This window comes from Bison bison, unplaced genomic scaffold, assembly GCF_000754665.1.
Source record: "Bison bison bison isolate TAMUID 2011002044 unplaced genomic scaffold, Bison_UMD1.0 scf7180017864192, whole genome shotgun sequence".
Lineage (NCBI taxonomy): Eukaryota > Metazoa > Chordata > Mammalia > Artiodactyla > Bovidae > Bison > Bison bison.
Window position 1 is genome coordinate 4576324 of NW_011494764.1, and position 13979 is coordinate 4590302.

A 13979-nucleotide genomic window follows, 5' to 3' on the forward strand; every position below is an offset into this window, starting at 1 on the left:
GGCGGGCGCCAGCCACAGCTGCCAGGGAGGATGGCAAGGCCAGGGTGGCAGATGCTGGCCCGGGCCCCCTGACTCCCATGCGGAAAGCCCCTGGTGTGAGGCCCTTTGACCTTGCCCACCCCCTGTGCTCTCTGGCCGTTCTCCTAGGATGTGTCACTGTCCCCAGGTGGTGTCTGGGGGTATTCTGTTGGCAAAGACCAGTGCCCCCCGTTCCCTGTGTAGGCAGGCTGGCACACCCCAGACCCCATCGGAATCAGGAGGCTTCCTGTCCCCATGGCCCACCAGGACCAAAGGAAAGCCTTAGGTGCTACAGGGCAGAGAGGAGAGCTGGAGAAAGCCTCAGGGCCAGGAGGGTACGGGCCGTAGGACAGAGGAGCCGGCCTTCTGGGAAGGGGCCAGGAGAGGGGCCTTCTGGTTTCATCCCAATGACATTGTGGAGAGAGGTCAGGACCGGCTCTGACTCCCTCCTGTTTGCCAGTTCTTCCAATATATCCTCAAAAGGACACCAGAGTCCAGGCCCTGGCACCACTCACCTTGCCTGACCCAGTTCTATAGCACGTGTGTCTGCCCATTGTTTTGCCCATCTCTTTAGGCTATCTGTAAATTATCTATTGATCCTTTTATCAGTTCATCCCTCCGGCCAATCTGGTCACCTCTCTGGCCATCCAGTCTCTCACCCATCCGTCCATCCATCTGTCCGTCTGTCCATTACTCTTTGTCACCTGAGCCCCCATTCATCCTTCCACCATCTGCCCGTCTGCACTCCATGCATGTGTCTCCATCTAACCCACACAACCACGCCTCAGTCCATCCCCAGCCAGGACCCAGTGTAGCACCAACACCCTCAGTGACCCAAAGCCACCTTGGCCATCCCCTCCCAGTGCCCCTCCCATGGATCCAGGCCTGCTCCAGGGACAGACCAGGTTCCACTACAGGCATTGTGGGCAGATTGGACCGACACTGTAGCAACAGCTCTGGCCAGTCTGGGCCCGCCTGGCAAGTGTGGTGGCTTTGGGCCAGGAGAGGTGCTGGAGGTGGCCCACACAGCTGCTCAGGGGCCCTGTGATCAGGGCCGTCCGTCAGGGAGTCACATTCCCTGACAAGACTTGGACACTGCAGGGGGCGGTGCCTGCTGCTTTCCTTGTCATCAGGGTCACTGCCCGGAGGCGTCTCCAGGAAGGGAGGGAGACAGAGCCCCAAGCTGGCTGGCACCAGACACCAGGGCTCCCAGAGCCCCGTCTCTGGGTGCTCATTGTTGGCTCCACCTTTCCCCCTTGCCTGTCTTCCATCTGGGGGTCCCAGAGCTGGGAGTGAGCCCCTCAGAGCTGGAGAGTGGAGAAGGCACCCCGCCCAGGCTGATGAGGCCGGAGTTCCCAGGACCCTGGAGGCCTAGTGCAGCCCCCACCCCATCTCTCCCTGGCCCCTGCGGCCCCATACCTGCCTCCAGGCCCCCACAGCCCACAGGTGTCTTCCAGTACCCCCTCCCTCCACCAGATTTGTCCTGCTGGCCGAGGAGGAGGCGGAGGAGTCGAGGGGCCTGGACGCCCCACACAGAGGTGGCCTGGGGAGCCGGCTGTCTGGAGCAACCCATACAGTCTGAAGTGTTCCAGAAAACTCTGTCTGCCTGCTTCCTGTTCTTTTCATTTCAATTAAGTCGGCCCCTTGGGGCGCCTCACCAGAGACCCCTACAGCAGTAATGCAACATCAGGGATTCAGTGGGAGCCTGACCTTAAACGTCTGAATGCAGGGCTAGGGGCCCAGCCAGGCATAGCCACACACAGCCTGGTGGGGAAGGACTGACTGTCCACTTCCTCTTCTTTTTATGTCACGCTATGTTTTAATTCTCCCAAAGGGGGTCAGGCTGTCTTCCTCATCCTGGGCAGGGTCCTGGCAGCCGCCCTCCCACGCCCCCCATCTCTCTGTTCGAGGCCCCGTGGGTTCTGTGTCATGGAATAAAGCCACCATTCACCAACACGGGCTCCGCGTCTCCTTGAGTGTCTGGCAACTCCATCTACACCCATTTCACACAGATTTGTGTGGGGGCCTTCTCGGGACCAGGCAAGAGGGACAAGACCCTGACCCATGAGGATGGGCGAACATGTGACACAGGGTGGGAGTGTCCACAGGACAGGGCAGATGACTTGCCTCCTGAGTTCTGGCCAAGGGTTGGGGGAGGACAGTGCACGCTCAAAGGTGTGTCCTCGAGGTGGTTGGGACGACCTTGACTTCAAGGCTTCAAGGGCCCGAACACCCCTCCCTGTGGCCGTGTGGGCACCATCCACAAGCTCTGAGGGTGGACACCAAGGGAAGGGACACCTTGACCCCAAAGAGCCGGGGTGTCCCTGCCGTAGTGTCCCGGCTCACAGGGCAGGTCCTGCCCAGAGCGGGTGTCCCGGGCTAGGGCTCCGAGCTCCGGGGCGGTCCTGGGAGGAGGCTGTTATTAATACTCCAGCCCAGCCTGGAACATGGTGTATTCTGAACGGCACCACTGGAAAGGCCAGCGTGGGGGCGAGCCTGTCCCCACGCCAGGCGGCTGGCGGGAGCCCCAGCGGGCCTGGTGCGTCAGCAGTGCCGGCACAGAGGGGATGACAGCAATTTTCCATTGCAGAGATCTGAGTTCAGAGGAGCCTGCCGGGCCAGGCCAGAGTCCAGCCGGCCCTTGGCTCGGACACAGCCGCCATGCTGTCGCTTAGCCATGTGGAGGTAGAGGGAGGCGCCCGGGCCAGAGCCCCTCCATGGAGTCTCGGCCTGCAAGTGAGGGGAGCTGACTGCCCTGAGCTGTGAGAGAGACCTGCGGCAGCGACACTTCTGTCCTCGTCCACCACCCTCAGGCCGGGGCCACGTCCTCAGTGCTGCCCTTGAGGTGCTCTGGCCAGCCGGGGTTGGGGGGACCTGGGGATGTGTGCCTGACACAGGACCAGCAGAGGCCTGGGCACTGTGGCCACAGAGGGAGCAATCAGGAGGGCTTCCTGGAAGCAGCAACACAGTGGCAATAGTGCCCCCGGGACCTCAGACATGCAAATGCATAAAACCATGTGAAGCCAAGGGGAGAAGAGCAGGCAGGAGAGCTGGGAGCTAGCAGGCCATGCCTAAAGGCTGGTAGCCAGCTCAGGCCGGCTCCTTTCCCTCCAGGGCCCCGGGGGATGGAGGGGGGATGATGCAGGCTTAGTTCAGCTTTCCCAGAGGTGAGAACAGAGCCAAGAGGAGAAAGGCAGCCACCGCGGGCCCCACAGCACATGCCTCACCCTCCCACCAGTGGCCCCCCAAGGTCCACAGGCTTCAGCTCTCCCATCCCCCAGCTCCACATCCCAGGGAAGAGACCCCAACTGGTCCAAGGGGACCTACCAGCTACAGCCTAGAGGGTGCAATATGGGCTGGGTGAGCAAACACTCAGGAGGATGCCATACCAGGGCGAGAAAGAGGCCAGAGCAGCTGCTGGGAGGGGAGACCGGAAACCAGGGCACCCAGGGACACAGGTCTGCAGCCGTCCTTGAGGAGAGTGCGGGGAAGAGGCCAGGATTTGACAAGCTGCCGTCAAGCCCCCGGTATCCAGGCCTGATCTCCACAGGCCTGCAGTTTTGTCAAGGGTTCCCACCTAAGAGCTAGGGTTGAGGGGGGAGGGTCCGTGGGGGATCCAGGGGGGTCAAGAGGAGGGATGTCTCTCCTCTGGCCCAGTACCCCACTCTGCAAGACCTCTGACCCCGTGGCACCCAACCCCCACCCCCAGACCTTTGTTCAAGCTGTTCCCTCCACCCAGGCCACACTCGCCCCGGCTCTGCCTGACCCAATCTGTGAAGGCTGGCTCGAATGCCACCTTCTCCGGGAAGCCTGCTCTGACCCCCATGCCCCAATTTCGCTTCTGCACACTCGGACAACTTGCTTGTGCCTGTGTCATCCTGACGGTGGTCGACCACTGGAGGCATGACACAGCAAGGCGTGTAGACAACAACCCCATAGACAACCCCATGGACAACAACTCCTGCATCCTGGCAGGTGAGGCTGAGCTGTGGGGGGATGGACCTCCCAGCCCCACCCCCCACCTCAGCTGCACCCTCTCCATCTCAAGTGTCCCGGAGGGGCCACCCTGCGAGGAAGAAAGGCCTGGGACTGGGGTCTGGCCTCTGATCCCTCAGGGCCCAGAAGCCAGAGGGGAGGCTTGGCCCCAGCCAGGAGACCGCTGAAGCCTCTAGTGAGAACACCTGGCCTGGGAGGGCAGGCTTAAAACCCAGGAGGGTGCGGGCAGGTGCTGGCGTGGAGTGAGCCCGGAAGCCTGGCCTGCCCCTGCTGCCATGTGGCCCTTCCTCAGCCGCACGCTCTTCCCTCCCCCTACTGAGGCCTGGCTCCAGAGGGCTTCCTCAGACCCTGAGGCCCAGGGCTGGGGGGCCTGGAGCCCAGCCGAGAAGACCCATCTGGACCCGGGGGCTGGCGGGGAGGAGGAGGAGACGGGGGAAGCTGAGGAAGACAATGAGGAAGATGCCGGCTTCCTGCTGTCTCTCTTGGAGAGGGAGGGCCTGGCTGAGTGCCCAGTGCCTGACCAGGTAACCACTGAGCAGAACGCCTGGGGGAAGCCAGTGGGATCTTGGGAACCGGAAGAACCCAGTGCCTGGGGCCGGGGGATAGACCGCTGCAGCTCTGCCTCTAGGGGTTAGAAGGCCACTGTCCCCCGCCTGGAGGAGGGTGTAGGGACACCCGCCACACATAAGCTGGAGAGGCCTCTGTGTGTTGGGGTGTCAAAAAGGGGCTTTCTGCAGGCCCAGGTCCTCACGGCTTCCCTCGCCCCTCCGGGGAGCCCCAGCATGACCTGAGGACAGGCAGGCCCATCCCCTCTGTCCTTGCTCCAGGGAAGCCTGGGGGCCGTCCCACCTCGAGGCTCAGCCTGGGCCATGTGCTGGCAGGAGCTGGAGGCCATCAAACTGAAGCTGTGGGCCATGGAGCAGGCCCAGGGGCCGGAGCCGCCCAGGGTGCAGAACCTGGATGAAGGAGAGGAAGCCGCCGGGGCCCTGCTGGCCAGGCAGCTACTGAGTCCCGAGACAGGTAGGAGCCGGCAGGCCAGGCTGACTGCTGTCCTGGGCCGTGGGGCTGAGTCCTCGGTTGCATGGCTCTGAGCACCCCTTTCCTGGTAAATTGGGATGACTGCAAACTCCCAGGGAGAGGCCGGGGTTTCCATGAGGTCCAGCCTGGCAGTGGGGCCTTCTGGATAAGCCCCAAGAGGTGGTCTTCCCCAAGAGCCCCCGAGAGATGCGGGTGCACCTCTTCTCAGAGGAGTGAGGACTGAGCCACCCAGGTGGGGCGCCTGCCCTTAGCAGCTGCCAGGAGCCCCCTGCCCAAGACAAGCCCCTGGTCCTGAAGCCCCTCTCTCCACAGACAGCCCCCTGGAGAAGGCAGAGGCTGACCACAGATCCATCTACGTGGGCAATGTGAGTGAGGGGAGGAAGGCAACTGCAGCCCCCTCCTGGCTGAGAGGATTAAAGGAAGGGTGAAGGGCCGCATTTCAGGGGCAGACTCCAAAGCCACACAGGCCTGCAAGGGAGAAACAGGAGGGGTGTCTGATGAAGGGGCATCCCCAAGAGGGAACGGAGACCCTCTGTGGTCAGACCCACTGTGGCCTGGGTTGGGGGTCCGATGAGGGGGCATCCCCAAGAGGGAGTGTGGACCCTTTGTGGTCAGACCCACTGTAGCCTGGGATTCAGGGTTTCCACATGCAGTCTCCCAGTGAGCAAATCACTGGCAACGAATTCCACTGGGAAAAGCCACACAACCCCTGCCTAGGCCAGTGAACTTGGGGAGCGTTCCTCTGGGTATCCAGTCCCCTCCTCCAACAGGGGTGGAGGACAGAGGCCCAAGCTACTACCCCCCACCCCGGGGCCCGATCAACCCCTCTCTACCAAGAAAACGTGCTGCAGGAGCCCCTGGGAGGGGGAGGCCAGTGCACGAGGCCCCCCACCATGGCCCATGCCTGGCAGGTGGACTATGGGGGCACGGCCCAGGAGCTGGAGGCCTATTTCAACCACTGTGGGGAGATCCACCGGGTCACCATCCTGTGTGACAAGTTCTCTGGACACCCCAAGGGGTCAGTGTGGGGCCTTGGGGAGGGGACCTCGAGGAAGGGTCTGGTGCCCGGGGAGAACAGCTGTGCCTGGGTAAGCATTGCCCTCACTGGCCCCTGCTCCATCCCAGCTATGCCTACATAGAGTTTGCCACGGAGAGCTCGGCCCAGGCCGCCGTGGAGCTGGACAAGAGCATCTTTCGAGGCCGGGTCATCAAGGTGTGTGTCACTGCAAGGCGAGGGGGTGGGGGTAGGGCGAGTGGCAAGGACACACAGCTGCCCCAGCCTGGCCCTTTGCCAGTCTCTGGTGTTTGGGCACATCAGCTAGACTGCTGGGGGAGGCTTCCTTCCTGATCCAGACCCCACCTGCGGGGGAGATACTGGCTTGACTGAGGCTGTGGCTGTACTGTTGTGGCCTAAGTGGAGATCTTGAGAGGACTGGGACCAGGCTAGGGTCTGATGCCTCAGGCAGCCTCATGCCCTGGGGCCTATGTTCACCTGCTTAAGAGCCTTCAGCAGGGAAACCCAGGAAGGCAGCTTTAGCCTTCCTCTCGGCTAGGGGTGGGGAGGAGGATATGAGAACAGAGGTCTTAGGCGGACTTGGCCTTTGTTTCCAGGTGCTGCCCAAAAGGACCAATTTACCAGGGATCAGTTCCACGGACCGCGGGGGCCTTCGGGGACACCCAGGCGCCAGAGTGGGATCCTTCCCCTACAGCGGCCTTCAAGGCGGGGCCCGTTTCAGGCCACGAGGGCGGAGCCGGTGGGCGGGGCCCTGGGAGGGCGGTAACCTACTGGGGCGGGGCGGGGCTCGGTGGGCGGAGCTCTGGAGGCCGCTCACCTCCCATTCTCCTTCCTGCAGGGGACGCGGAAGATTCTCACCGTGGTTTTCTCCATATTGAAGTGAGGACCGGATTTTGAGAGTGGGGTTTGCCGCTGGGTCAGGAATCAACAGCGGTGCTCCTAAGAATAACTTCCCCGCCCCCTTCATTCCTCTGGAGGACTGCCGGACCCCACCGAGGCCACCGTGCACGGAGCGGGGCACAGGGTGGGCCTGGCGCGGATGCCAGTCCGGGCTCTGGAGGGCATGGGACGAAGCTGTGGGCAGGTGAGGTCCGGGCACCACGGGGTCAGCGCTGGCTTGACTTAATCAGGGATGTTCCACTAACGCCTTTTATAGAAAAGTAGAAATATGTATCTTATTGGTAAAGCATAAATTATTAAACTTGAATATTTTTTAAAAGCACATGGCAAGAGTGTCCCCTTTAATTCGCCTCACTTGGACGTTGTTTCCTCAGGTGCAGAGAAAGCAGTTGATGGGTGTCTCACTCTTGAGACACACGCTAACAGCCAACGGGCAGCCTCCTCACACCATAGGGGCAAGCTATCGTGTGTCTTCACCCCAGGTCTGGTGGCCTCTGGACACGTGCTCGCCCCATGACGAGGGGCAGAGGGATGGTACACCTGGCACAGGCCCAGCCCTGGTGAGACCTGAATACAGAGGTTTCCATGCTGGGCCCCTGCCTGTGCCCTGCACCACCACCCCCACCCCCAGACAGATGCCCCACTCTCTCCCTGAAGGGGCAGTGTGCACTGATTACGCTCAGCTCAGAGCTGAGGAAGGAAGCTGTGGGTCTGGGCTGCAGACACACTCGGTCACGGCCTTAAGTAACTAAAAAACCTCTCCGTGGGCTTCTCTAAAGCAACCCTCTTTGCCTTGTAATCTTTCAGTTATCAGCTCCTCAAGTTTCGAACACAGCTGCTCTGGGGCTCCAAGCCCCAAAGGTCCCCAGTCCCTGGTGTCTTTACAGCACCAGTGAAGATAGCATTCTCTCGGGAGGGCCAGTAGGCCTCTACTCTCCATCCACCTGTCCATCAGGCCAGGTTGACATTCCCCTGCTGATCTGGGGTCAGCAATGGTCCTTATAGAGGAGTGAATGACAAACCTCCCCCCACATATGTCTGCACTGTAATCTCTGGTGCTTGTAGATGTGATCTTATTTGGAAAAGGGGTCTTTGCAGATGCAACTAAGCATCAGCTGGGTGGCCCTAAACCCAGTGACACAAACTGGGTATGAGACACACGGAGAAAGCAATGTGGAGACAGCAGAAGTTGCAGTGATGTGTCCATAAACCAAGGAGCCATGATGACTGCTGGCCATCATCAGAAGCTTGAGAGGCTGAAAAGACCCTCCCTCAGAGCCTCTGGAGAAGGCAATGGCACCCCACTCCAGTACTCTTGCCTGGAAAATCCCATGGACGCAGGAGCCCGGTAGGTTGCAGTTCACGGGGTCGCTGAGAGTCAGACATGACTGAGCGACTTCCCTTTCACTTTTCACTTTCATGCATTGGAGAAGGAAATGGCAACCCACTCCAGTGTTCTTGCCTTGAGAATCCCAGGGACGGGGGAGCCTGGTGGGCTGCTGTCTATGGGGTCGCACAGAGTCCGACACGACTGAAGCGACTTAGCAGCAGAGCCTCCAGGATGAACCAGCCCTGCTGACCCCTAGGTTTCTGACTCTGCCCCCCAGAACCGTGTGAGAGAATTAGATTCTATTTCTACACACGCACCAGCATGCTCACACATACACACCACTACCCACTCCTGGAGATGGGTGGGAGGGGCTGAGTGGCAAGGCCCTTGCCAGGACCATGTGCACTTAGGGGGCTGCAGGAGAGACAGGCTGCCTGCACCACACTCTGGAGCTGAACTTTGTGAAGCACCCGCTCCTGCTGCTCCACACTTGAGGTCAGTACCCTCCTTGGCAAGCAGGCTACACACTATCACTGTGCACATTGCTTTTTTTTTTAGAAAACGTGTATTTCTTTGGCTGTGCTGGGTCTCAGTTGTGGCATGTGGGATCTGTTAGTTGCAACTTGCAGGATCTTTAGTTATCACCAACTCTCAGTTGCAGTGTGTGGGATCTAGCTCCCTGACCAGGTATTGAACCTCAGCCCCCTGCAGTGGGAGTGTGGAGCCTTAGCCACTGGGATGACCAGGGAAGTCCCTGCATGTTACTTTTCTGTAAGTACCTGCTGACAAGCCATCTACCCCAAGGAACTGGTCCCTTTTCAGAAGTACCTTCTTAATCCCTTCTGTATGGCCACTTCAAGGAGAATGGATCCGGGAGGCCCTCCTTTCCCTTGGATTTCACGTCTGAGCAGCCCACATGGGCGGCCAGGGCTCCGACCCACACTTCCTTAGCTGTGCCCAGAGGAAGCCAAGACACGCAGCATCCTCTTGGTCCATCTGGCCTGGCACAGAAGGGAGAAGGACTCCTGATGGGGAGGAAAGACCAACTTCAACAGAAATCACTGGTGCAACAGCCAAGGGCTGAGTAGGGGCTGCATCTGACAGGGCTCAGCCCCTGGAGGAAGGATGGGCCTGGGGCAGGTGGGGACGAACAGGCAGGCGGGCTCTGTTGAGGCCAGCCTCATGGTACAAAGAAAAAAGAAGTTAAGGTTAAAGTGCTATCTGAGAGTTCTGCTGGCAAAGGCAAGCACATTACTTCTAACCCTTATTTTCTCAGGCTGAAAATGGAAATGCATGTGAAAACCCATAAATAGAAAGCAATTTATGGGTTGATCTGGCTCCACCCAAAGAAAAACCCAAACAGCAGTAGCTTCAACAAGATAGGGGTTTTATTTTTTAATTAAAAAAAAATGCTGAACATTCAGGACTGATATGTCAGCAAAGACCCAGACACTGCCTAGTTTTCTGCTCCCCATCTTTAGAGGATGAATCTTGTCTGCATGCTCTCAAGATAGTTTCCTAAGCTTCAGCCATCACATCCAGTTCCAGGATAGAAGAGGAAAAGTGAAGGTACTGCCAGCTAAATCCCTCTTTTAAGTATCTTTCCTGCAAGTGCCTCCCAACACCATCCACTTACATGCCACAATGACCTACCTGTGTGAGGACAGGAAGTATATTTTGTCTGACCAATTGTCCCCAATAACACTGGGGACCTATTAGTAAAGAAACAAGACAAAATGGATGTCGGCTTAGCAAACTGCAATCCCTGCTTCGGTCATTTCCTCAGGCAGGAAAGATTACTAGTAACAGCTCAACCAGAGTTCTGACGATGGACTGGGGAGAAAGCCCACATGAAGATGGCTGCATCAGCCCCATACCTGCTGATCACACTTCTCGGCCCTCGTCTAGGTCCTATGATCCCACCTTTGTGTGTGTGTGTGTATGTGTGTGTGGAGGGTGGGGGGGGCGGTGACCTGGGACTTGTGTCTTTCACACACACTCTGAGCTAATTTTTTTTATTTCTGTAATTATAAAAAAATCTCATCTGTGCTAGTAAACCCAAAGATAAGCGGAGAAGAATGCACCCCAGATCTAGCCCTGGGCTGCCAACACTCACAGATCACAGCTTTCCCACTCCCAATGAGTCTAAACCACCCTTCTCCTGGCCAAAAACCCCCTCCAGAGTGACTGAGGAGGCAGAAGGGGACTCTCAGAGTTTGCTCATTTGATGCCCACCAGCAGTTGATGAGATGCTAGCTACACGGTCTCTGGAAGGCAGCCTTCCAGGGTGGAGCAAAACCAAAAAGGGCAAGCCCCACCCCCAGGGGAAGGTGTGCAGGCCATCCCACGTGCCCCTCTAATTGGGCTCTGGGCACAGGAGGCTGACCCCTCCAGACAAGCCCACCTTCTCAGTCACTGGGGGGTGCAGCCACGGCATTGATGCAGCAGGGTGGCCGGTCTACAGGTCTTCTGCCCCTCCCTTCGCAGCCTCTTCAGGGCTCCAAGCTCCAGGAGCTCTTGCCACCAGGCTTTCCTTGCCCCTTCGTGCCTAGTGGGGACAAGAGTTCCTATTCCATCTGGTCCCTGATCAGCTCTGTCCCCTGTAAAGTTCCACATAAACTCTTTTTTGGGGTGTAGTACATAGATTGCAGGATCTTAGTTCCCCCACCAGGGATCAAACCTGGGCTTCCTGCAGTGGAAGCTCAGAGTCCTAATCACTGGACCAGTAGGGGAGTCCCTAAACTCTCTTTAATTCAAGCCTCTGCTGTCTCAGAAGGAAAAACCCAAAGCTGATCTCACAAGACCTTTAGTCAACATGCCCCGAGCATGAGGCCCTGCCCCCAGCAACCCCCAGGAGAGGCAAGTGAGATGAACAGACATTTGGACAATGCGGTTATGTACAGAACCCTTCTTTCCAGCCAGGGGCTGCAGAGCTCTGCTCAGCAGACCTGGATCATCATGGAGGTCACCATGCCATCGAAGGCCCTGGAGAGAAAAATGGACCAATCAAAGAGGCAGACCTACGCCCACCCTCCATCCCCGGCTGGCAGAGACGTCAGTCTCCCAGGTCCGGGTAAGTGAAGCTGGCTGAGGCCCACGTGTGCATCCTCCCACACTGGGTGGTGAGAATCTGAGTCTCCTGCTTCACTCCTGCGCGACTTTCCACAGAGCTGCCCTGGCTGGGTCTCCAGTCAGGGGTGGGAACCCGGATGACCCAAGACACCGTGTCACCACTGAGGGGAGGTGCCACAGGAAGGGTCTAGCTGGAGTCACCTGTTGGGAACGCAGGGAATTCCCAGGAGCAGTTCTGGAGCACATACGTATGAACAGTTCTTTGGGAAACATCTTTTTTGACATTCCAGTGTTTTGTCTGTGTTTAACTGAAGGCTATTTGGAAGATATCTGTAATCTAATTTTCTAATCATCCAAGTTCAATGTCAAAGACAAAATCAGCACTGGCAAGAGAACCTTTTCTGCCAGAAGGCTCCTGTCCATATGCCTGGGCCCTCACTGGGATCTGGGGAGGTGCCCCAGTACCTGCTGGGCGCACCTGGAAGACCAGATGGACAAGCTCTGCCCCCACCCTGCTCCCCAACTCCCCTTCCGTTTCACATGTTGGAGATCCTTGTAAGCATTTCCAAACCCTGTTTGGAAAAACAGGGTTCTGCCATTTCAGAACAGCTGCCTTAGAGGCACAGTGCCTGTTGCTTAAAAAGGCCTTCCCTCTCTCCATCCCTCTCAGAACTGCTGCCTCTCAGCAGGTCAGGGGTTACCAGAGAAGGTGCCACGCCCACCTGGACTGAATGCGATCCCCCGGGTTATAGAAGGGGTTGCACATCACGTCTGTGTAGGAGTTGTGCAGCTTCCGGAACATCTGAAACAAGAAGCAACATGTTTACTTCACATGGATGCACAGCTGCTGCCACGTTGGGGGCTTCTCAGCATTTCTAAAGAAACAGGGAAAATCAAGTCACTAGTCCCCACACTCACACTGCGGATCTCGTTGTCTCTGAGCGCCGTGTTGGAGGAATCCACCACCATGACAAACTTCACCTTGGAGTTGGTCACGTAGCCGTATCTGCACAGCTGGTTAGGGAATTCGCTCTTAACACAGGGACTCATCACTGCAGAGTCTGTGAGTGCAGGGCCATCTGCATATGTCTCCCAGCTCCTCAGCTGCTCTGGAGGTGCATGACAACCTGCATCACAGCACCAGCCCTGGGCTGAGCCTGTCTTGCAGTGCCAGGAGGTCACAGGGCCACGCCAGGTGTGACCTGACACTTCCTTATACAGCTTCCGGTGTTTGCTGGAGGAGCAGAGGGCAGGCAACTAAGGCCTGTCACAACTCAAGTCCTGGGGCAACCTGCCCAAACCCTGGGGCACCTCACCCTCTCTCTGCACCAATTCCTGGCCCCAGAGAGTTAACTGCAAAACCAGAGGTTGCACAAACGAGGTGCAGTCAGCCTAAGGTACCCACACCTCAAAAGGCTACTTTGTCTTGTGGACCAGTGGCTCCCAGGCAGTGACACTGGGCAAGGTCATTACTATGAAATATTTGTTGGAATGTCTTTGAACTCCATGGGTTTTGGAATAATATGTCCTGAGGACTGGTCAAGATCTTACAGTGACAGGTGGGGCTGAGCCTAAAAAAGAGATTAGTGAACGAAGACCCCTGGCTCAGGAGGTGGTGGCCCTGCTGGGACGGCACAGGAAGGCATCCTTGCAGGCATGATGCTAGAGAGTCCCCAGTCCCTCCACAAACCCCAGGGACAAGTGAGGACTGTCACAATTCTCCAGGCAACTCAAGCCTGGCTGTTCCCACATCATCCTCCTAACTGAAGGAAAAGGGGTATGAGGTCATAATTGGTCTCAAGCTGCTCTAATTCCCCATTGATCAAAAGCCCACATCTTTTTTCCTTTCCAAGTGACGTTATAAGATGCTTTTCAAAGGGACCTGATGCTACAGTGCACTCTGAGACTGCAGAAAATCCTCAGACTTGAAGTTGCTGACAGACACAAGGATACACCTTGTAGTCTTCTGTAGGATAGAGCAGGCCCAGGTAGAGCTCCCTCTGGTCCACAAGGGCCTTCCCCATGGCAGAAATCTTCTCATCCACCACGTCCAGGGATGTGTGCACCATGTAGTGGAACTTGAGCTCATTCTCCGTGGGGATGCTGCGGATGTAAAGAGGATAATTCTGCAAGAAAAGGATGATGGTGGCTGAAGTGACAAGGATCCACCCTGGGTGCACTGGCCCAGAAAACAAGGCCCCACCCTAGTGGGTGCCCTTCTCCTAACCCCATGATACTGGCTGTTTCCCAACATGCCAACTCCTGCAATTGTCACCTGGGCAGAGGCGCTGGCAGACTCATTCTAGATCCTTCAAGGGTCAGCTCAGACCTCCATCTCTGCAGAGCCATTTTGGAGCAACCTGACCCTGGAGTTAAAACTGGACATGGAGCAACAGACTGGTTCCAAATAGGAAAAAGAGTACGTCAAGGCTGTATATTGTCACCCTGCTTATTTAACTTCTATGCAGAGTGCATCATGAGAAACGCTGGGCTGGAAGAAGCACAAGATGGAATCAAGATTGCCAGGAGAAATATCAATAACCTCAGATATGCAGATGACACCACCCTTATGGCAGAAAGTGAAGAGGAACTCAAAAGCCTCTTGATCAA

The 13979-nt window shown here is 57.5% G+C and overlaps 2 protein-coding genes across 2 annotated transcripts in view; one reads left to right on the forward strand and one right to left on the reverse strand.

Annotated features, from left to right (window-relative positions):
- Positions 1 to 4110: 4110 nt before the first annotated feature.
- Positions 4111 to 8290, forward strand: PABPN1L (poly(A) binding protein, nuclear 1-like (cytoplasmic)). Its single transcript, XM_010843992.1, has 7 exons — positions 4111 to 4538; positions 4896 to 5034; positions 5365 to 5417; positions 5823 to 6070; positions 6178 to 6265; positions 6664 to 6806; positions 6906 to 8290. Exons 1-7 carry the CDS (start codon positions 4290 to 4292, stop codon positions 6943 to 6945), a joined length of 960 nt encoding a protein of 319 aa, XP_010842294.1. The 5' UTR covers positions 4111 to 4289; the 3' UTR covers positions 6946 to 8290.
- A 1376-nt stretch (positions 8291 to 9666) lies between these two features.
- The window catches only part of TRAPPC2L (trafficking protein particle complex 2-like), a 6330-nt gene continuing 2017 nt past the window's right edge, over positions 9667 to 13979 (reverse strand). Inside the window, exons 2-5 of the mRNA XM_010843960.1 lie at positions 13323 to 13495; positions 12288 to 12375; positions 12092 to 12171; positions 9667 to 11282 (exon numbers count right to left, since the gene is read on the reverse strand). Of these exons, the coding sequence (XP_010842262.1) occupies positions 11237 to 11282; positions 12092 to 12171; positions 12288 to 12375; positions 13323 to 13495 (387 nt within the window). The 3' untranslated portion in view covers positions 9667 to 11236. The remainder of the gene's footprint in view (positions 11283 to 12091; positions 12172 to 12287; positions 12376 to 13322; positions 13496 to 13979) is intronic.

What these genes read in the sequence shown, in the direction of transcription:
- PABPN1L (XM_010843992.1), top strand. Translation starts at nt 4,290, where the DNA reads ATGTGGCCCTTCCTCAGCCGCACGCTCTTCCCTCCCCCTACTGAGGCC. An exon ending in GATCCATCTACGTGGGCAAT is followed by an intron (nt 5,418 to 5,822) that starts GTGAGTGAGGGG and finishes CTCCTCCAACAG; the next exon opens with GGGTGGAGGACAGAGGCCCA. An exon ending in AGGCCACGAGGGCGGAGCCG is followed by an intron (nt 6,807 to 6,905) that starts GTGGGCGGGGCC and finishes TCCTTCCTGCAG; the next exon opens with GGGACGCGGAAGATTCTCAC.